General features: G+C 40.1%; 1 protein-coding gene across 5 annotated transcripts in view; it reads right to left on the bottom strand.

Annotated features, from left to right (window-relative positions):
• The window catches only part of LRP1B (LDL receptor related protein 1B), a 1,609,743-nt gene that overhangs the window by 276,037 nt on the left and 1,310,227 nt on the right, over positions 1-23,479 (bottom strand). For all 5 annotated transcript variants that reach the window (XM_019480601.2, XM_059727405.1, XM_059727406.1 and 2 more), the window contains 5 exons: positions 17,500-17,640; positions 14,110-14,297; positions 12,483-12,666; positions 9,546-9,631; positions 3,050-3,172 (listed from right to left, as the gene is read on the bottom strand). In XM_019480601.2, coding sequence (XP_019336146.2) covers positions 3,050-3,172; positions 9,546-9,631; positions 12,483-12,666; positions 14,110-14,297; positions 17,500-17,640 — 722 coding nt within the window. The remainder of the gene's footprint in view (positions 1-3,049; positions 3,173-9,545; positions 9,632-12,482; positions 12,667-14,109; positions 14,298-17,499; positions 17,641-23,479) is intronic.

The raw sequence follows: 23,479 nt of genomic DNA, 5'->3' as shown, positions 1-23,479 counted from the left end.
AATAAGAGGCTACGGGACCTGAACCTCTTCAGCCTTCACAAGCGAAGGCTGAGGGGTGACCTGGTGACCGTCTATAAACTCACTAGGAGGGACCAGAAGGGTTTGGGGGAGACCTTGTTTCCCCTAGTGCCCCCCAGGATAACAAGGAATAATGGCCACAAGTTGTTGGAGAGTAGGTTTAGATTAGCCATCTGTAAGAACTACTTCACAGTCAGGGTGGCTAGGATCTGGAACCAACTTCCAAGGGAAGTGGTGCTGGCTCCTACCCTGGGGTTCTTTAAGAAGCGGCTTGATGACTACCTGACTGGGGTCATTTGAGCCCAGTTTTCCTCCTGCCCAGGCAGGGGGTCGGACTTGAAGAACTACAAGGTCCCTTCTGACCCTACTTCTATGATATCTAACTATAACTTTCATCACAATGACCATTTTTCTACATTGTTGTCGATAGAGAAAATGCAAAGAAAAAGCAAACAAACCCAGCAACTACTCTTGATCAGCTTGTCACCTGCTAGGAAACTGGAGTAAAAAAAAATTGAAGCAGGGAACCATATTGTGACTCTTTATCTGTTTTCTGCTTTGAGGTCCCTTAGGCTGGTCTGTTTAGGCTTTTTATTTGAAATTGTTTCTATATAATTAGAAAGTGGGATTTCTCACACACTTTCCTCAGACCATAGAATAACTTGAAGTTCTCCTTTCCTCTTCTCTTTGAAGAGAACAAGGTTAGAGAGGAAAAATCTAGGGATGTCCGTAAAAAGAAATTGTAATGGAGGAAGATCAGAGATTAGATAGGATCCCCTGATGCTGTGTCTAGAATGAATAACTTTTTTAAAGACTATTGTCATGGTTTGGGGTCCCCAGGATTGGCTGTGACACCCCTAGCAGCTCCGTGACCGTGCAGCTCCACCCGAAGGGTGCCCTCTTGTCTTTCCTGCCATGTCTTGATGGAAAAAGAATGAATCGGGAGGCTGTCCATGGGGCTTTGTGTGATCCTAGTCTACCGAACCCTACAAGAACTCACTGGTCCTTAGGCCCTTTGCCAGACCTCACTCCAATACTATGCTGCACAGCCCATAGTGGGCTAAATGTGTAGCTCCAACACCATGCCCCAAGTCTCATGGGTGTTACATGGATATTGTTACCCTGTTGGGACCTCAGCCTACTTGGCCTCCAACCCCTTAGTCTAGCTAGGCCTTCTAGCCTAGACCCATTGTGTCGGATCTGGCTTTAAGGCACTAGCTCTGATCAATCTCTTCCTGTCACTGGGTCTTCTAGCCCTGTGTAGCTGCGCCCCTCAGGTACCAGGCTATTTTTCCCTAGTCTGCTGCACCCCTGTGGTGCTGGTCCCCTGGCCCTTATGTCACTGTGCCCCTCTGGCACTAGGCTCTCTGGCCTTCAACTGTTGCACCCCTCAGGCAATGTGCCCTGCTCCTGTGTAGTTGCACCCCTCAGGTGCTGGGCCTTCTGGCCATAATCTCCTGCACTCCTCTGGTGCTGGGTTCTCCAATCCTTTGTGTGCTCTGTGCTTTGCACACACACCATCCACTACCAGCTCTAACTATACAAGCCCCGAGCCGGCTGCTGGCAGGTCTCTGGGTGATCACAGGCCCCCTCTGGGCACTAATGAGGGTTCCATAACTCCTCTTACAGCTGCATCCCAAACCACCGGTTCAGACAACAACACAAACATAAGCCCCTGGGCTATAACATAACAATAATGATGGGAGCCTCGCTTTGCCTTTTTAAGAAAGCAAACTTCTCCCCAAGTCTAGTATGCCTCCTTGCCCTGAGTACGGTATGTGCTCCTGGAACCTTATTACTCCTGCAGGCAGTAGATCAAGCAAACAAATATCTCTGGGCAGCTCTGTCGCACAGGAGCTCCTTCCCCTGGCAGTTGCCAGAGAACTAACCCCTACCAGCCCTAGCCTTGCACTTATTTGTGTCCAAGGCCCTGTCTTCTTCCAGTCACCTGACCATCTGTAGGTGCTAGCTAATTATCTCATTACTCTATTGCTCAGGCAACTCACAGCTGTGCAGCTCTGCCCAGCCTGTAGGACTCCCTCTGTAGGCTGCTTCTGTCCTTAAAGTAGCAAGTACATCTTAGTGCCCTGTGACAACTTTGACAGGAGTACTAGAATTTGAACCACATCTAGAAGAATAGATCTGTGGATTATGAGTAACATTCATTAAGTGCTCTAAGAACAACCATTTAATATCTGCTTGTGCTTCTTACACTGTTTTCAATAAGGGAGATGGCTTACCAGGGAATATTACAGGTAAGATTTGAGAAAAGGATTGAGAATGAAAAACACTGTTTATTGGCTCCAAATTTAGGGAAAAAAAAGTTTTAATTCAACAAAAGTGGCAAAACTTTTGCAGTGCTGAAATATGGGCTTAGTTTTGCTCTGGATTTTTCATTGCAATGATACTGAAATCTCTCTAATATCCATACAAATATCAACTATCATATGGAAAATCGGAGAAGATGTTATACTCCAAAATGCTAAATCAATAGATGATACACTGTTTCTGCTCATACACTTGGTTTCCGATTGACTTAAGTCTAACGTAAAATATATACTAAACTCCATTTAAGTTATGTGAAATGCTCCTGGATACTATTCTATTAGTCCTGGCTGTATTATTATATTGTTCATTTTCATTGTAGAAAATTTCATTAAATTTCACAGCTATCAGTTATAAGATTTAATCGGGCCCATATGAAATGGGCACTCAAATGATTCAGGGACTTTAAACTATGTAAGACAAACATTAATCACAGTTTTTAGGGTTTTTTTTTCTAAAGACATCATACAGTATTTATTGTATTTGATCTTACCTTATCACTTAGTTATATTACCCTAACTGTGCTAATAATGTGCTAATGAAGTATTAGGAAAAAAGACATCTTATTACATTTTACTTGCCAGCCCATACTGTGCAGATATATAAAACAAACACTCATTAGTTGCATCCCTACAATAAGAAAGCTCATCCCAATATTCAACTATACTTCATTTTTGTAATTACATTATTAATAGTTACCAATTACCTTGATATCACTTCCATTCAAACACATTCTGTTTATTCTGCTGCCATTGGGTCTGCTGGAGTCAATCCAATAGATGAATTCTTCTCTATAATCAAAGTCTATTGCAATCACATTGTTTAATCCCTAAAAAAATGAAAAGAATCAAGTCTACTTCTTAACATATTTTAACATAATTATTTGATACCAATCAAAATGCAAGTAATCACTCCACTGTATTCACTGAAAGCATTATACTTACTGTATACCTCTCAAGTATTATGTTTAATCTGTTTCCATATTTTATTAGTAAATATAATCACAGTAGGAAAAAAAATTGGGATAGAAACCTATGACACAAACAGCTTATTGCTTAAGAAACAGAGATGACATCTCTGAGATTAAATAAAATTGTGGCCCGTTTAATTAAAGCTATTAAAGTTAACATTAAGCTAAGTACTTCAGCTTTTATGCATATATCTAAATATATACATCTATTACTAATTTTAGCTAATACTACTTATATGTAGGTTAACTAAAGCAAAGGAAAAACTCTGTTAAGATTTCAAGAAAAGAATAGGGACTGGAATGCCATCTTCTGAATGGTATTAGCAGTTCTTGGGAAAGTATACATGCATTCATGTTCAGTTATATATTCAGGAATACCCAAACTATTCACGACCATTAAAGACTAGTTTTCACTAAAGAACATTATACTATTTAGGAATCCAAAATGAATGAGTTGAAAACAAAGCATGAATTAAGTCTCTCCAATGAGGAAGACTCATTTTTACAGTTTTCCCTGAATGACGATTTCTGAACAGAAAGAAAAAAGAAAGGAAAGAAAAAGATGAAAGGTGGTCAACTGTGTGTCCTTCTAGCTGGCCTATTTGGTGATTATGCTATATAATGGACCTAACAGTCCACAACAGGTATGAAACGGGTATATCATTGGAGGGGTTCTGTGGCTTGATATTAGAGATAGGTATCTTTCAAGTGAGAAAGGCAGGAAAGTTGCTTGTTTTTATATGCTTGTGATTTTTATGATTTATATTTTAAATCAGTTGTAAGCTGAAAAAATGTGTCTAGTAACACATGGGAAATGATTGCTATTTTGGAGACCCCAAGGTAGTAGTTTCCCTTTTTCTCTTTTTCTAACAGCTGAGATGTGCTTTACTGCTTGGATGTTTACTGGTGTGTTAACTTTACTTGGGCTTGATGGGATGTGGAAAGGAAAATAGCTGTTGTTTTTATTGTGCTACAGTAAGTTTTCTGTGGACTGCAAATACCACTTACTGATCATTTGTCATTTCTCTTCCATCTTATAAAAAGGTAAATTCTATTATCTTGGGGCATAAACATTTTTATCTGGCATCAGAAATCTTTTGCCCATTTTGACTTCTGTAACAACTTAGAGAAGGGTTAGCTGAAGTCTAGTTAGTGGCAAAACCTACAATGATCTCTGACTCCAATCAATATAGTGATACCACCACCTCCACCAAACCACCTTCACTCACTTGCACTTCTCTTTTTTCACTATATTTAAAGACTGAAAAGATGTGTGACAGGATCTGGAGCAAGCACGACAGTACCTGAAGAATTATTGAAAAGCATATGATAGTATGTCACATGAATGGATCATAAGGGTTTAAAACTGATGAAAGTGCATCCATTGTTGGTGGAATTTATATGATGTAGCATGGGAAAGTACCTGGGGCACAATGGTACAATACTAGGCAAGGTAAGAGTACAATAGGACTTCTTTCAAGTTGATTTTCTGTTATAGTCACTCTTTGTTATACCTCTTTTTCATTGTTTGCAATGTTTAGACATGCAATAAAGACTGTTTAATGACTAAAAAGGAAAGTAATTTATATCTGTTTTATATGGACAACCTAAAATTATATGGTCAGAATAAGGTTGATAAAACTGTAAAAATGGGAAGGCTAAAGGAATGACATTCAAGTTAAACAAATGTACATATTTTTATATAATAAAAAGGAATTACATAAATATCACAGAAATTTGAAAAGGATAATCAGCTAATAGAAGATATCAGTCATATTTGATATCATATGTATAAAACGGGTTTTCAGAAGAAAGTTTGTGATGAAGACATTAATAGAATATTGAAGAAAAAATATTTTGAAGATTAGCATCACTCCTGAAAATGAAGTTCAATGTACAAGATATTGTTAAGACAAGAAACATATGTGCCACTCAAGTTATGTGGTATAATACATTTGCAGTAGTAAATTGGACAAAGTTTGATCTAAGGGAAGTAGACAGAAGAAGATGAAAGAGACTAGCACTGAATAAGATAATGAATATCAACTCAAAATTAGTTAATATATTTTGATAGGAAGGTGGAGGAAAATGGTTGAGAACAACTCTTTATACTGTGGGATAAGAACAAGAACATGTAATATCAATAGGTAGGGACCAACCGAATTCATGGTGAAAGTGAGATGCTCTGTGGCATCCCCCGCACACGTGAGATGCACGTGGGGGAACATGAATGATTAAAGGAGCTACCATGCACTCTACTTCTGCCATGAATTTGGTAGGTCCCTAGCAGTAAGCTTTATGAGAAATAGAAGTGTCAAGATCTTGTATCAAATTTCAAAACCAAATGAGGAATAAATTCCAGCTAAAAGTAAGTCATTAGAAAAAACAAGAGATATGAATAGAAATAGATGGAGCAGGGGGTGGGAGGAAAGAGTACATTGAGGGGGCAGGTTTCTTGTTGTCGCATTGTTGTTGTGTTTTTTAAACATAAATTCATGAGAAGAAAGTGACAAATTATCAGTGGCTTCTCAAAAGATATTTGAAAAAAGAAATGAATCACTGGAAAGGCTAGTCAGGTGAGGTATGTTAAAGCAAAGCTAGTAGGAAAGATGTAAATCCAGAATATATAATCCATGGCCAGACTCCAGGGACTAATACTTGTATTATGAGAAGGTGCACCAAGCTGGCTGGAGTACAAAGTATAGTTGACAAAATTGGCAATATTGTGTATTAAGTGTTCTGCAAGAAGTATTTGGTACAAGGAGAGAAGCATTACTATAATAGGACAGATAAAATTATAGAGAGTAAATGCATACAATATTATGTGATTATTCAATAACTATTGTTCAGGAAGTATATTCTAGAAGACCAGATATGATAGGTATAAAAAAGGAGGGAGAGTATTTCATGATGGATTTTTCTTTTCCATTTGATAAGACTTGTCCAGCTGCAAATGCATGAAAAAAGACTAACAAATAAACTGCATTGTGATGCACTAGATTGCAAAATGAAGATTTTTAAGGCCACTGTATAAAATGGAAATCAGTTTTATTATATAAGATCATGGGGACTTTAAAAAGCAGCATTGATAGGTACTTCTAAAATACTGAGGAAATTGTTAATATTCAAAAATATTTGATGATGAAGGTTAAGTTTGATTCTGAGTCAGAGAAGATAAATAATAAAACCCCCCCAAAAAGGTGTAGGCAATCCTCTGGTTTTTTTTAGCTCTTCCATGTATCCAGGGAAAGCCCAGAAAGTTTGATGGCTGAGAGAGCAGGCAGGGGAGGACAAAGGAGTATACACAGTACATTTGCTGAATAAATTGCAATGTGTGGAGGAGAGGGAAAAGAGCTAGTACTGATCTGGAAAATGCTGCATAGCAAATAAGTGGGCAGTGAACTACATCCTAACTCTTGCTCTTTTTCTTCTGAGCTTTTATTGAGTTGTTAAGCTACAGAAGTTCAGATCATAGTGGTAGAGGAGAGTGGCTGCTCTCATTTGACAGACAGGTCTACTCTCTGTCTGTTTGCTGTTCTTTTCAGTGCCTAAAAAAGAGGAGGAACCTGACAAATCAATGATCTCCTGAGGATACATGGAGTGAGAGGCAAAGACAAAAAAGATAGCCTCAAGAGAAGATACCTCAGATGTTATGACGGCTCAGCCTCCTTCCCTCTTTTAAAATCTAGACTACTTTAAAGACACAATCATTTTGAGAGCAAAGGCCAATATCTTCAAAAGCAGTAGTTTCAACAGCTCAGACTGGTGAAATGTGGGGACTGATATGATAACAGAGGAACCGAAATTCAAATGTCCTTCTTGGTTGGAGTTGCCCCGATAGTCTGATGAAGACTGATGAAGTACAACTGCCAATAACACCCATTGGGAAGCACTGTATTGTTGCTCTTTGGCCTATTAGGAATTTCTAGGAATCAAATCTACCAGCAAAGAAAAGAGCAAGGGGTTTGTGTTGGAACCAATTCTGTTTGCCATATTAAAAATGATCAAGAAAAGGGGGTGAACAACAAGGTGGCCAAATATGCCGATGAAACAAAATTATTCAAAGTGATAAAGAACAAGATGGACTATGAGGATCTACAGAAAAATCTGGCACTACCGAGTGATTGGGCCACTAAATGGAAATTCTATGAATTTCACTAGATGAAATTCAATGTAAATACATGTAAAGTGAGGCACCTGGGCAAACGTAACCCGCACTATACCTACATTATTATGGGCTATATATTAGCTGTTACCACACATGAAAGAGATCTGGGAGTCACTGTGGGCAGTTCATTAAACACATCATCTCAGTGCTCAGCAGCCATCAAAAAGGCAAATATAATGTTGGGGATTATTAAGAAGGGAATTGTAAACAAAACAGGGTATCATTATGCCCCTTTATCAATCCATTGTGTGTCTATACCTTGAATACTTTGCCCAGTTCTGGTCTCCACATATCAAAAAGGATACAGAAGAACTAGAAAAAGTACAGAGAAGGGCAACAAAGATGATTAGTGATATGGAGGGGCTTCCATATGGGGCAAGAGTAAAGAGTCCAGGACTCTTCAATTAAATAGTCACTTGAGAGGATTATATGATAAGGATTTACAAAATACTGAATGGTGAAGAGAAAGTCAATAGGAATTTATTAGTTACTCTCTCTGACAGGACAAGATCCATGGGTCAACAAAATGAAACTTGTAGTAAGTTTAAAACTAAAAAAAAGATATTTTTTGTCCACATGGAACACAGCCCCACTGGGCCAGTCAGCATGGAAGCAAAGAAAGCCCCCACTGCACAGTGCACGCCCCCCCCAGTGGTTCTGGCTGGGTTGGGGGGCCAGGGCAGGAGCAGGTGCCTTTGCCTCTCCCTCATGCCCTCCACCCCCCACCACTGCAGCAGCTGTGGCCATGGGCAGGGCTGAGGAGAGACTCTCTGCTGGCTTCCCCTTCCCTGCAGCTGATGGGGGGAAGTGGGGAATGTGCCCAGCAGCCAGTCAGATGTACCCTGCGGATTGGCTGGGCGTGACTGCCTTTGGCATTGTCTGGCATGCTGGGAGGCATGGAGCAGCACTCCCAACCTGCTGCTGTGAGCCAGTGCTGGCATCCCTGTGCCCCACTTCCCTTCCCACGTGACAGAACATATGTTCTGTTCCCTCCTGATCTATTCTTCGCAGCTTAGAGAAACCAGCGAAGGTTTGATCAATTCCATCTCGGGCTTCCTGATTGCCTGTATTTCACCTAAAGAACAGTTCTTACGTTCCGTTCTCAAGGCCGTGATCGGCCTAGGTTCTTTAGAAGAATTTCAGAATACGAAGAACTTAACATTATGTTTGCTATGCTCACAAATAGAGCTCCAGGGGGGCCAAGTGTTTAATAAAAAGTAGTTATTTTGGTAAATAGTGCTATGTGAAAATTGAATACTTTTCCTTGTGATGTTAGAGCATGTGGCTCTCTGTCACATGTAATCAGAAGAAATCATGGCTCTGCATATTGCTGCTGTTAATCTCTACTGAGGATTTTCAAATATTTTTGTAACTATACAATTATTCTCTGACAAGTAAATCATTTTTATGAAAAACAGATTTTCAAAGTATGATCTATGGCAAGTAACTACACTTGGGTGAAGCATAAAGGCATCAAAGCAGAAAAGTGCTGAAACAAAAGCTCTATATTTAGTAGGTATCTGTGTTTCTTTTTTGGAAGTTTTTTTCTCAGAAATTAAGAAAGTTTTCTTCTGGTATGTTTACAATAATTTAGACTAAATTTTAATGCTTTGAGGTATATATATGTTGGAATAATTTACAATATAGAAAATCTTTGATCTTGTTATAAATTGCATGGCTAAATAAAAATAAATTTGGATTCTGACAGTAATTAGACTAGTAATACATGCAGAGATAATCATCTCTCTTTTTTAAAGCTAAAAATACACAGGTTGTAAATAAGTGTTGCAAGAGGACAGGATAATAAGTAATGCAATACACTGCTGATAATCACTTTGGAATTCAGAATGACTCAAGGAACAACTGCCTGAGTATTAATACAAGTCAATATAACAGACAATAATCAGTTTAAGAAATTGTAAAATTATTGTATATATGAGGATATTGCAGTTGTTCTGTGATACCTACAGTGCCAATTGTAGAATTATCTCTCTCTCAACTGCACATTTTAAAGACTAATAAGACTTTTAAAATTAAACTTCGAGCATGTTACTATGATTATACCTGTTTCAACAAAGTGTAGTTGGATCCATCAGTGCTAATTTTTCTTATCTCATGATGATCAGCCAGAATTAAGAAAGGTTCCTCATCTAAACCCCAGAAGAAAGAATATATTAGACTAGCTTTTAAGTTAATTTATGGAAATTCAGGAATATAATGCTGAAATACAGATGGGCTTGAAAAATAAAATGTTACATGCTCCGACCAATGGTATGAATGAAAGAAATATTTAAAACATTCAAATGTTCCAAGAACAATCAATGATGCAGTATAAAAATGAACAAAGCAGTCAATTAGTATATCTTTCAATGTGATTTAATTTTGCCTTTATAATAGATAGAGGAACCATTTTAAAATGAATGATCATTTGAAGTCCAAGCTGAATGTAAAGAGCATTTTACATGAGTTATCTTGATCTTTAAAGATCAGGTAATAAATAATAGTAATAGCGACTATGGACATTTCAAATTGTGTGACAGATTATAATATAATATAATATAATATAATATAATATAATATAATATAATATAATATAATATAATATAATATAATATAATCTTGAGACTATATTATTGATAATACACACTGAAATCATATATTTCATTTCAATAACTCTGAGGTTTCAAACTCACCTTTGTCCCTGGCCTGGATCCAAACCAGGGAGCCCCTTGCAGCAGTGGTGGACATAGTGGCAGCTTGCTATGCAGCAGTGGCAGCAGCAGTTCTGACTCCAACTTGGGGCACATGGTGACAGTTCCAGCTGCTGCTGCATGATTCAAGTTGGAGCTGAAACTACTGCTGCTGCATGCCCCACGCCATGGTGATAATTCAAGCTCTGGCTCCAGCATAGGGCATACAGTGGGCGCTGGCTGCCAATGAGTTAGGACCATGGCAGTAGCAACAAGCAAAGTGACCAGAGGGTGACTGGGGCTGCCCAACTGCTGCCGATGACTATGTTCCCTGGGGCCTGAGGGCTCAGATTCTGTGGCATGCCCCTTTTTTACCCTCCTTTAATACCAGATACAGTGGCTCCATGGACTGGATTGGACCCATGCGCCATATGTTTGATGTCTCTGCAGTAACTGTTTATCACTGTGGAGGGTATTGTGCACTGCTGTTTCACACAAAAGGTAATCTGATGGCATTTCATGTGAAGTTTCAAAGGATTTCATAAGTCAGCAAACAGGGAAGAGGACTGCCTCTGACCATCTTAATTCACTATTACTGGAGCTCAGTGAGCTTCACCCCTCCTTCCCCCATTTTATCATTCCCAGATTTCTTTAACCCAGATTTCATTCTCTCATTCTCAGATTTCTTTAAATGTTTATCCCACTATTCCATCAATAGATTCAAACACCTATGACATACAGAGCAGTAAAATCTCATTTTCTCTTTTTATCTTAACTGTTATTAATGTTTGATTAAAGACCAATCAGAAAGACTAAATAGAGAATGATTAATATTATAAATGAAATCAATTAATCTTGCTATCAGCTTATAAAAATAGTGAAAAAGTGTATGAAAATAGTGTGCTGTACAATGTACAACCACTTCAAAATCAATGTACAATCACTTTTACAGCTCATCTACCTTTCTAGTTTAACTTACAGAACATCCCCCACATTTTAGGTGTTTGAAATATCACTAAATTAGCCTTCCAAATAGGCTAAATCAGTGGCTTATGGAGACAAACCACAATGGTGGGGTGAAGAGACAAGGTCCTATTTTAGGTTGCAGTAACTGGTAGCTGGGCCTCCAACAGGTTGGCAATTCCTCTTACAGCTCTGATAGTGGTGACTTCTCCTTAACTCTTTCAACACAATATTTAGTACACATTTCTTCCTATTTTGTGGTCCAACCCTTCCTCTCATGTGACTGATATATAGTCTTTAAGTTTATAAGCGCCCTGTAAAAGATGAGATCCAAATAAATCAGATCCCCTGTCTCTGAAGTGCCCCTTTAATATTCCTCTCAATTCTCAGAGAAGCAGCAGGGACAAGATGCTCCAAAATTTAGGAGACCAGGACTTCCTGCCATTGAGATACAAAGTGAACTAGCATTGGAAAAACCTGGCTGGAGGGAGGTGGTCAGATCATAAAGAGGAGACTGTCTACTTGCACAATAGATAAGAGGATTTCCAACATGTTGGGAAGAGTTTACTAGAGGAGGGATACAGTATGTTCTGTTTCTGCATGGGAAAGGCCAACCAACAGCTCCCAATCCTCCTATGGACAATCGTTGACCTATTTTTCCTCTGCACACTGACCCAATGTAATCAGATTAGTTGCCATATGTCAGGAACTAACATGTACAGGGCAAATAAAGAGATAACTCCGTTTTTTGGGGGGGGGGGGGGTTGTATACATACAACTTTCTCATGCATCCTGCCCAAAACAAACATAATCATTCTGTGCTGTCTAGAAATAATGTGATAGTGATGCTTTCTATTGTGAATTAGGCTTTTGCTAGACAGCAAAGATCACAATATTTTCTTTTACCTCTTTTTCATGTTTAACTTTCTACATTAAAACACTGGGGAAATGGAAGCTAAAGCATCAGCAAGATTTTAAAACAATGCACAGTAATTACCTGTAATGTTTTACCATTATCATGTGACCATAAACCAGGGAATATAAGGTGGTGTTTTTCTTTTCTGTTTTTAAAATTTCCCATTGACTTTTGCAGACTCAGTAATTCACACTATCATAATCTGACAAAGCATGTGAGTAGAACACATGATAACTACAGAACCTATTCTTACTTCTAAACTCTTTACACTGAATGTATATTTCTTTTTTTGACTGAAAAGAGAATATCTTCATTTTGCTAATCAATAGTTTGTTATTCAGCAGAAACCCCATACAATACAGATTTCAGAATTAAAATAGTAAAGTTAATGCAATACAGATTTCATAAATAACTTTACATAAAATATTATACCTGAAAGAGATTTACAACCATTTAGGTTATCAGGTTGTACTTCATACCCATGTGCACACAAACATTTGTAGGTTCCATATGTATTGATGCATTGCTGGCTACAGGGAAAGCCAGTTGAACATTCATCAATGTCTACACATGTTTTACCATCATCCTTCAGCCGGAATCCAGGCCAGCATTTGCACTGAGAAAGAAAAACAGGAATGTTCATTCTATATTATTGTTGTAATTTTTGTGCGCCATAATTTACTCAGAAAGGATTTTAAAGATCGGAAATTTAAGCCTGTTCCGTGTTCCCTTGCCAGTCTCTTGACAATGGCATACCTTTAGAAGAACCCTTCATGACTCACTGTTTTCATATCAGTAAAACTTTGTTATGTAACCTGAAATTCTCAAATGGTACATTAATTTTTGTTAATGTTTCTTAAAGAAGTACTAGGTCTTCCTGTTTTTCTATTTAATTACAGCTACTTAGTGACTTAAAATCTTAAGAAGAGTCAACATTTAGATTTAACTAGAACGCCAAACATGTAAGATACATGGTCTAAAAAAATGGTTACTTACTCTACCAAAAGCAAGGGCAATTTGTTGGTTTACTAAAATTGACTTCAGAAATAAGTTAAGAGCTCTTGATTCCACAGCATCAAGAATCTTTCTGTAATAGGAAAAATTCAGTACCATGATTTATCGCATCATTGCTCACCCTCAAGCTTCAGCAAATACCTGCTTTGGATTTCCAGTTCACATGGCAGTCACCTATGTCTCACAGATTGCCAGGCTTCACCTATTCTGCATGAATGGTAATTGAACAAATTGCCTTTGTAATTTGCCTAGCCAACAATTTTTGCCTAAACATAAGGAGTCATTATTAAATTAAGTGGAAGATTCTCTCCAGGTTTGCAATAAAGTATTGCTTTCTTCACATGCCACGATCCTAGGTTTCCCTTCCACCAGCAAGTAGAAAGAACACATTTGGGTTTTAGTTTTTGATCCCAAAATTGCAGCTTTTGCCATGCATATATACCATGTCAGGGGCTGTGATTATTAGGACAGGGGATCAGATTCCACAGAGCCTTTAATGAATGTGTGCCTGACTCTAAGTATCTATTTTTGGGTTAGCAGAATAATTTATATTTGGTCATTTCCTTAGAATCTGAGAACAGGCTTTTCCAAGTTTCTCAAAAAAATTAATAAATTAAGTGACAGAGTGAGGAAAGGTGCTGGTTCTCCAGTACAAAACACATTCTGAAAATGTTATTAATTTTGTATTGTTCTAGTTTATCAATATCTTAATTGACTATTAGAAAAGATACACAATTATTACTTTCAGGAGCATTTCCTCATGACCAAATCTTGATAATTTGTTTGTGGTTTGTTTAAATCAGCATGATTAACTGTGGGTTTTTTAATGCTATTTTGTACTTTTGCTATTACATGTTCATTTTTATTATCCAACAGACATTATATTCAAATTATTAGTTGTCTGACATATACAGAAACAGATACTGAAGCCATTACCATGCCCATTTTTGATTGATACGAACCTTATATGGTTATGTGGTTTTATCAGATATAATCATGGATTAATAATTTATATTATATTGCACCATATGCCAGGACTACCAACCTTGTAACCAACAGGAAAATCCTGGCAATCTTGAGAACAGCCACTTATTTTCTTACTCAAGCATTCATTGATGTGGCAGTTTCCCTCATCAGATCCATCAGTACAATCCTCTTTGTTATCACAAACATGTATTTGGGAAATGCACTTGCCATTTTTGCACATAAAAAAGGAACTGTTGCATGACTGTTCTGGAAAAAAATAAAATAAAATACCACAAATGAGAACCAGCATCACTTGCTGAATTAACAGATTGTCTCATAGATCAGTTCTAATCTATAATTTGAAGGTACCAAAACCTGTCCCATGCATGATCAATCCTATAAGACCTTTGTTATGACCATATTCTTGTTTATATGGAAAAAATAATCTTATTACATTCATTCTTTAATTCTAGGTACCATTTAAGGTTTACTCCTTCCTGAAAAAAAACCAAACCAAAAAACAAAAAAACCTTAATCATGGTGGCTGTTTTTATTCCATCTTCCTTAAGTCCTGTTTGGTTTCACTTAAGAAGAAGAAGAATGAGCACTATGTGATCAGTACCATCAGAGTACATGCCATTAATCCTGGTCCCATTAAAGAATTAGATTTTATTCTTCACCTGGAATATTATGAAAATAGGATTAGATGGTTATGAGCTTCACCTAATTTGAAGCATAAGTATGGGTTACACACACACACACACCTCGTATCTTGAGCAGTGAATTTGAGTAGTGAATGTTCAAGTACTAAAATTAGAATTTGAACATGAAATATGGTGCAAGTAGGTCCATATCATCACAATATTTTATCATCATCATGAAGGCTTGCATATGGTTACATTAATGGCTTAATGAAGTGCTAAGGAGTGGGTAGAAAAATTGTTCACACAACTCATTCCAGGAGTCAAGAAATGTCATGTAACTATCAAGAGAGGAGTCATTAGCACAAGAGAAGAGATTAGACTTGAGTGGCATCAATAAAAAGAGTGGTAAGCTTGTATGCATAATAGGCCTCTGTGAAGTGACTAGTATTCACTTCAGATTTGGATTCAGACAATTCAGGGAACAGTGATTTGATTCGGTGATTTGAATCACTGTCCCAAAACGATTTGGCCAAATCTGATTCGGAGATTTGGCCACTGCCAAATCAGCCAAATCTCTTAATCAAACAAGGCCCACCCCCCACCCACTCTCCCAGCCACATCAATGGCTTCCCAGCCTGGCCCAACCATCCCGGCTCTTTAAAAAAAAAAAATGCCCCACACTCACTAGCTGCTGCCATGGGGAAGGTGATCCCTGCTGCCCCCCACTGCTCCATGCTGCATGGAGGTGGTCTGCCACGAGCCCCCAGAAGCCCTGATGGCAGCTGCAGCAGCCAATGAGTGTGGGGCTTGTTTCTTTCTTTTTTTTTTTAAAGAGCTGGAAGCTGGGGCTGGGTGGGGTAGCCATTGATGTAGCCATATGCAAGCCTTCATGATGATTATAAAATATTGTGATGATATGGACCTGCTTACACCATATTTCAGGTTCAAATTCTAAGTTAAATACTTGAACATTCACTACACAAATTCATTGCTCATGATACAAGGGGGTATGTATATGTGTATAACCCATACTTATGCTTCAGATTAGGTGCAGCTCATAACCATCTAATTCTATTTGCATAATATTCCAGGTCAAGAATAAAATCCTATCCTTTAATGGGACCAGGATTAATGGCTTGTACTCTGGTGGTACTGATCACATAGTAGGGCTGCCAGGTAGGGCAGTCATTGATGGGGCTGGGAGAGTGGGCAGGGGTCAGGGAGGCACTCTGGAGAGCTGGGGGAGCAGGCAGGGAATGGGGCCTGGTGGGGCTTCCCCCATGGTCCCCTCTCCCCTCCTCCAGCCCCTACTTACTGGCATGGAGTCCAGGTCCAGCTCCTTGAGGTGGCAATCGGGGACTGCCCAAATCTCCGAAGCTCTCTGAATCTTTTCCAAATTGATTTGGAGAGCTTTGAATCAATTTGGACCTTTTTACTAGTCTCCCAATTCAATTTGGAATTGGAGATTTGGCTGCCAAATCAGGCCGAATCTCCTCCCAATCAAATCAGCATCTGAAGCATTGCACAGTCCTAATGCATAGCCCATTACTATTGTAGCCACTGGCATATGATAATTATGTCTACTGTGCTTGTAGAGATTGTACAGATGGTATGGTCAGCTCATATGAAATTTGACTATAATCATAGTGTGGCAGCGAAGCGCCCCCACAGGCTAGTGAGGGAGAGAAGAGGGGACCCACAGACCCCAGACCCCGAGAGCAAGCCCCCAGAAGGGCATACATACCGGCGGAGGGGCAGCGGGAGGAAGAGCCGCACCCGCAGCTGCAGCCGCACGAGCCGCCATTACGCCGGCTCTGGCAACAGCTGTTCCCCGCGCGGCGAACAGCTGAGCCAATCCCAGCGGCCGGAGCGGCTGCTGCGGGAGGATTTAAAAACGCCGGCAGAACAGGGAGGGGAGGAGAGCCAGGGAGAGAGAGTATGGGTGTGCTGCCCGTGCTGCAGGCTTTCGCACAGAGTGGAGAGGACCCCGCCTGCGGGTCTCAAGCAGGCAGCTTAGGCAAGAGCTGGAAGCCTTTCGCAAACAGCAAAGCGAAAGGCAGTCAGAGAGTGCAAGCCGAGGCACTCTCTCTGCATCCTGAAGCGGCAGACGCCCAGGAGGCAGGGGAGCGCTCTGAGGACGGGAGGAAAGGGGAGACAGCGGAGGCCCCAGGAGGGGGCTGGAACCAGGGGGAGCAACCACCAGCTCCCCCTGATTCGGAGGAGTATTATCTGTAAGAGAGGAGAAAGGAGAAACCCCTCCCAGCAGAAGAGAGGACGACCGGGAACCGGGGAACCGGTCAGAGGCCATCATACTGGGCCTGGCAACATCTGGAATACATCGCCCAGCGGTTGGCGTGTGGACGGGGTGTAGGGGAGGTGGAGCCCTGTGGATCACCGCGTCCGATAACCGTGAGTAACACCGTCTATTGGGAGGCCCCACCCAGGATAAAGATCTCCACTGGAGACCCCTGCGAAGGTAATTGAGTACATCCAAGTCGTGGCAGGCGAGTTGAGGGGAGGGGCAACACCCCGATAGGCCAGGCGGAGCGAGGCGCAGGCTCTACACATAGGAATCCTGAGTTATTTTAGTACTTATTAGAAATGTAAACAGTGTTGAAATTGCTTTGTTACACCTAATGTGGTTGTATTTATTTTATCAGCTAAGATAAAAAAAAAACCCCACAGTTTTTTGGCCAAAGGGAATGATGCATTAAAAAAACAAAATGTTTAATAAATTTATTAGGATTAAAGTCTTGTGAAATATAATTCATGTTTCTTCTTATTATATATTTATACTATTATATATTTAAAAGAAGAAAACAAACCTGAGCTTCTGCATTTTTTGTTTATAGGAGCTTCATCAGAATGATCTGGGCAATCAAAGTCCCCATCACATTGCCACTGAGAGTTTAAGAGACATCTTCCATCAGCACAACTGAATTCTCCAGGACTACAATGACGGTACCCTGAAATAGCGTAATGAAAGGTTTATTGCTTCATATTTTGTATACAAACATATTTTTATTATGGTGTTATAACAGCATTAATACAAATAAAAATGTCTGTATATTTCTGTACAGACAGATAAAGAGATATATACAAACACTTATTCACATATTGTTTCATTTCAATATATAGTGTAAATTCTATGTGCATACAATAATCTATATATTTTCAAAAATGATCAACAAATAGTTAAGGGAGTTTCTCCAAGCTCTGACATAGTCATAAATCTATTTTTTTTTTCTTCTTTAGAGTAAATATAGCTTTCTGAAGACATTACATAACAGCTATGTTGTTGTGTAAAATCATAATGTAGTATGTACGCAGTTCAATAAGGAGAAATGCAGAGTGCTTCATCTTGGGAGAAGCAACATGAATATAGGTTAGGAGATGTCCTGGCCAGCTTGATAACTGAAAGGGACCTTGGGGCTATGGTTGATCACAGAATGAACATGAGTTGCCAGCATGATGCTGTAGTCAACAGAGCTAATATCATCCTGGGATGCATTAGCTGATGTGTTGTCAGCAGGGCTAAGGAAGTGATACTTCCTTTCTATTTAGCACTGATGAGACCCCAGCTGGAATACTGTGTCTAGTTCTGGGTGCTGCACTTCAAAAAAGATGTGGAAAGTCTTGAAAGGGTCCAGAGAAGAGCCACAAGAATGATTAAGGGCCTGAAGGACAAACCTTAAGAGGAAAAACTAAGGGATCAGGAACTGTTCAGTCTGTGGAAGAGAAGACTGAGGGGGGGACTTGGTGGTCATCTTTAAGTATTTAAGGGGTGAATATTGGGAACAATGGCCATAAACAGTTAGATGATGATTTCAGGTTGGATGTAAGGAAGAACATCTTTATGGTAAAGGTGATCAGAAACAGAATAAAATAAAAAAAAGATAAATAAAGAGAATTTAGAGCCAGATTCTAAGGAAGAGAATCTGACCATCAAGCCCAATTCGACTACAACCTGGAAGCCTTATATTGAATCTAAATGATGTCCTAAGCACATGTGCATGCAATTAGCATCACAAAATGTAGCTAGAGGGTGCAAACAAACATTCATGGGACCCAGCTCAGGCTTAGGCGGCTTACTTTAAGCCACCTAAGCCTGAGGGCCTTGTTACATGGTCATTTTAGATGGTTTCTGTCACTTTTGATCCCTGGATTGGTTGCACATTAACACCTTTAAGTGGCTTAAAATACTCCTCATTTCACTTAAAGTTCTGCCACTCCAGGGCAGAAGTTTCTCTAGTCTGCCTAAGTTTGTTCCTGTTCCATGAAGGTGTGGCCACTCTCCACAGCTATTCCACCCAAGGTGAAGTCCCCCAGCATCCTAGGATACAGTGACCCCTCCTGGCTCCTGCCCCAGGGTGCAGATGCTGGAGCGCAACAAAGCTAAGCATGGCACCTCTGCCTTGCTGCTCTCACTGGGAAGAGCCAGAATCATAGCCCTGAAGTGCTTGGTGGCTGTGATGCCTCCCAGATTAGCTTGCTGCTCTCAATTCCCAGGGCAGACTTGGGCAGCAGTGCCTGTGGGGGGCAGCAGGCTGATGCTCACCCATTCCAGTGACTCTCAAATGAACCTATGCCTAGCTCCATTCTCTGGTGCAGGCATCCCCCAAATGGTCCCTGCACTGAGATTTGTTGTTGCTGAATCCATGCTCTATTAACCTATGCAAGATCCAGATGCCAGCTCCCCACACTTGGCTCACCCAGAAGCAGCTACAGTTGGTAGGTACCTGAAGCCCTTGACCAGCCCACCTCCCTAGCAACCTGCTCACCTGCCTTAGCAGCCAGGTGGCTCTGGCCACATCTGGGATGGGGCTGCACAGAACCGGTGGGAAGGCTGTGCCATTCACAGCTACCTCCCAAGCCCAGCAGGAGCAGGAAGTCCCATCACTATACCTCTATCCATGCATGTTCTCAGAACAGAACTAGGAGGTAGAGGCAGGACTAGCTTGTTGCTCTCATCAGACAATGCCAGCACCTCATTCCTGGAGCTCCCTAGCTCTGCCCAGCCCAGTGGTCCAGAAACATGCCTTGGGGAGTACAGGGATGGGACTTTCAGCCCCCATTGGGCTTCGGAGGTAGCTGTGAATGGTGCATCCTCCTCCTGCCAAATATTCAAGATAGCCAACAAGTATTCAAGATTGCACAGTAGTGTGCAAATGAAAAATTAATTTCCAGATTCCATAATGTGTGAGTGGAGTTGATGGCTCACTGCCCTGATTGCAATATTATCTTTTCAACATGAGCTTTTTACTAGATTTAATTCCAGTCATTGAGGTGGTCTTTGCCAATTGTATTTTTTTTTTGTTAGAGAGTCTGCATAAACTTCTTAGTAGCTAATGATGAACAGTACCAGAAATAATTTTAAACCTCAAAATAGATGAAAATAAGGAGTTCTAAATTGACTTGAGAATGACTTTCCAAGTCAATCATCATTGCAAAATGGAACAGCTAAAATGTTGCATGTCCTCAACTATATTTATACTAGTTTACTGTGCCAGACTGGATAATAGTTAGATAGCATGATAATATCAAGAGCAATGAAAGCTTTCAAAGTTGCTCTGGATTGAAGTAATGCCTCCAGTCAATGTGTAACTGCAGAAACAAAAAATGGAGATGAAAACTTAAAAAGATTCACACTTCTGGAAAACATAATCCAAAACTTTGAATAATTGATCAAATGCAAACTAAAATATTTATAAAATAAAAGGAAAGCAGAGCAGTTAATGGGTATCTGTCTTCTATCTAAAGAGCACTTGGAAGATTTATTGTTGTTCCTAGGAGTTTCTTCTCTGACTATGGCCCAAAATGAATGTCTTATCCCATACTTGTCTAACTCTATCCCAACATAATTAGTCAAATAAAAGATATCATCCTAAGAAATCCTTGCCTCTCACATAATTTCTGGGCCATCATGGCTAAACATCACTATAACACTACCTGATATTACCTACATACATCTGAGAGATATAAAAGGCTTCAAAGTGCTGAAACCATGGAGCAATATTCCTCTTATGGTGGTAACTTTAAAGAAAAAAAATATTTGTATTTAAACAGCAATGATACAATCATTTTTTCCCAATAGTGTAGATCATTAAGATATGGACTTGCTTTTGATTCTAGCCACTGAAGTAGGAAATATTTTTTTCTGGACATCTTTATCCCTAGTGTCCCCTGGCAAATTGTAGACATATTATTCAACACAACTCAAGAGACCCTTTTCCAGAGGCAAAACTGGAAGCTTAAGGGAGCAAATCTTATCAGTGTTGACTTGAGATGCCTATGCATCTCCTACCTGTTAACTTTCAATCCTATGAGACCACATTTTCCAGGTGTGTTTTTAACTAGCTACTATAATCTGCTAATACTACTGCCACACAAGTGTTTCAAGATCCATCTCTTTGCATCACTACATCAACTGAGGATGACTCAAATTTGTATTAGTGTCCTTAGGAACTTGTTGAAACCTTGACATACTACTTTCTAATAGGAAATGTCAATAATACTTCAATCGATTTGTTCTCAGGGACTCATCTCCAAAGTTGCAGTGGGGAAACTCCCCTTGAACAACCTTTTCTTCTATTAACTACACAAGAACATGACATTATCTGATAATCTTACTAATAAAATAATAAATGAGCAAGCTGGACAACACAAAATATTATGGTAAGTTTATGGCACCATAAAATATTCTGATTTTGAATCACAGAATCATAGAATAGAATGCAATAGTCCTCAAGAAATTCATTTCTAAACATTTGGAGAAGAAGGCAGCGATTAGGAACACTTAGCATGGATTCACCAAGGGCAAGTAATGCCTGACCAACCAATTGGTTTCTTTGATGAGATGACTGTCTCTGTGGACACAAGGAGAGCAGTGGGCATGATATGCCTTGAATTAGCAAGGCTTTAAATACACTCTCCCACAACATTCTCACAAGCAAGCTAAGGAAGTATGGGTTTGGTGAATAGACTGTAAGGTGGAAAGAAAACTAGCTGGAATGTCAGGTTCAAAGGATCCTTGGGTGAATTTGATATCTTTTATTAGATCAACCCAAATAGTTGGAGAATAGCTATTAAGCAAGCTTCCGGGTTCAAAAAACCTTCGTCAGGCTAAGGAAGTTTCAGCAATTGGTGTGCACTCTTCCTGGATGGAATGAAAAGTAAAGAAGCCAGGGGTTGGGCTGGGGAGTCAGTCAATGGTTCGATGTCTAGTTGGCAACTGATACCAAGTGGAGTGCCCCAGGGGTCAGTTTTTGGGCCAATTCTGTTCAATATCATCATCAGTGACCTGGAAGATGGCATGGAGTACACCCTTAGTAAGTTTGCAGATGACACCAAGTTGGGGAGAGTAGTAGATACACAGGAGGGTAGGGACAGGATTCTGGATTCCTAGTCAAATTAGAGGACTGGACCAAAAGAAATCTCATGAGATTCAATAAGGAAAAGTGAAAAGTCCTGCACTTAGAACAGAAAAAATTCACGCCTTGGTACAGGCTGGGGACCAAGTAGCTAAGCAGTAGCCCTGCAGAAACGAACCTGGGGTTTACACTGGACAATAAGCTGAATATGAGCCAGCAGTGTGCCTTTATTTTGCACTAGGAAAAGCCTTGCCAGCATATCAAGGGAAATAATTATTCCCCTCTATTCTGCACTGGTAAGAGCATATCTGGAATACTGTGTCCAGTTTTGCACCCCCCTCCCCCGAGAAAGGATGTAGACAAACAGGAGAGAGTTCAGAGGAAAGCAAAGAAAATAGGGGGCTTGGAAATGTTCCTTATGAGGAGACATACAAAAAACTAGAACTCTTGGTTCCAAAATAATAACTTTTATTAGACCAACTGGAAAATGGCAAGAAAACTGTCCTTTTCTGCAAGCTTTTGGGAATCAAAGTCCCTGCGTCAGGCTCTGGGGAAAGTGTAGATGGTACAAGTCCCCATAGGTCAGAAATAAACTTCATTTTTGCACAGAGGGAACTGAAGATGGAAGTCTGTCCCTCTGGGTCCATGAGAGTATCTTTGTGAGCTGTGTTGAGTAGCTCTTTGATGTGTTGATCAGGTACAATGCCTTCCCTGAGGTGTCAGATGGTAGGTACGGAGGCAAAAAAAAAAAAACTTCTTTGTTGTTCTGCAATGAAGTTTAAAATCCAAAATTGGCTGAAATTCAGCATCTTCCACATGTGGTGGGCCAGTAGGGGGAGCTCCTGCATTGAGCCTCCCACCTCACTACACCTGTCCACCTTCCGGACTCCACATGTCTCTCCAGGGGCACCTAAGCCCTGACATACCCCCTTTTGAGCCCCACCACTGAGTCCAAGGGTAACGTGTGCTGCCACCACCCCAAGAAGGGACTGTCTGGGGCCTGTGTCCTCGGGGAAACACAGGCCTAATAGTCCTATGGGTACTCAACCCAATACAAGAACTTGGGGCACTTCCCGAAGTCAGGGGCCAAAAAGGATAGTCTTCCTTAGTCTGCAGATCCAAGGGGCCTCCTAGGCATAATTAAACCCACCCCTCAATAAGTCTCCTACACCAGTCACAAAGGAGAACTTTATTGGTTACAGAGGGTAGGGTTAGAATAGGGTACAGGGTAGAGCAATATCAGAGAAATCCCATAGAGCAAACTCCTGTGGCTGGGGTAGCCTTTGATCTCGCATCTGAGTTACTGCAAGCTATATATCTAGTTGGATCTCAGTTAGCTTACTAACAAGTATCATCCAGAGGCAGTTGGAGAATCCCTCTGAAGGCAGGTGGTTCCTTGATCATGAGTTTTGAGAGATATGAGGAGAGGCTGAGG

The sequence above is a fragment of the Alligator mississippiensis genome, chromosome 4 (genome assembly GCF_030867095.1).
Source record: "Alligator mississippiensis isolate rAllMis1 chromosome 4, rAllMis1, whole genome shotgun sequence".
Lineage (NCBI taxonomy): Eukaryota > Metazoa > Chordata > Crocodylia > Alligatoridae > Alligator > Alligator mississippiensis.
Note: the sequence above shows the minus strand (reverse complement) of the source record. Positions and strands in the feature narration are given on the sequence as shown.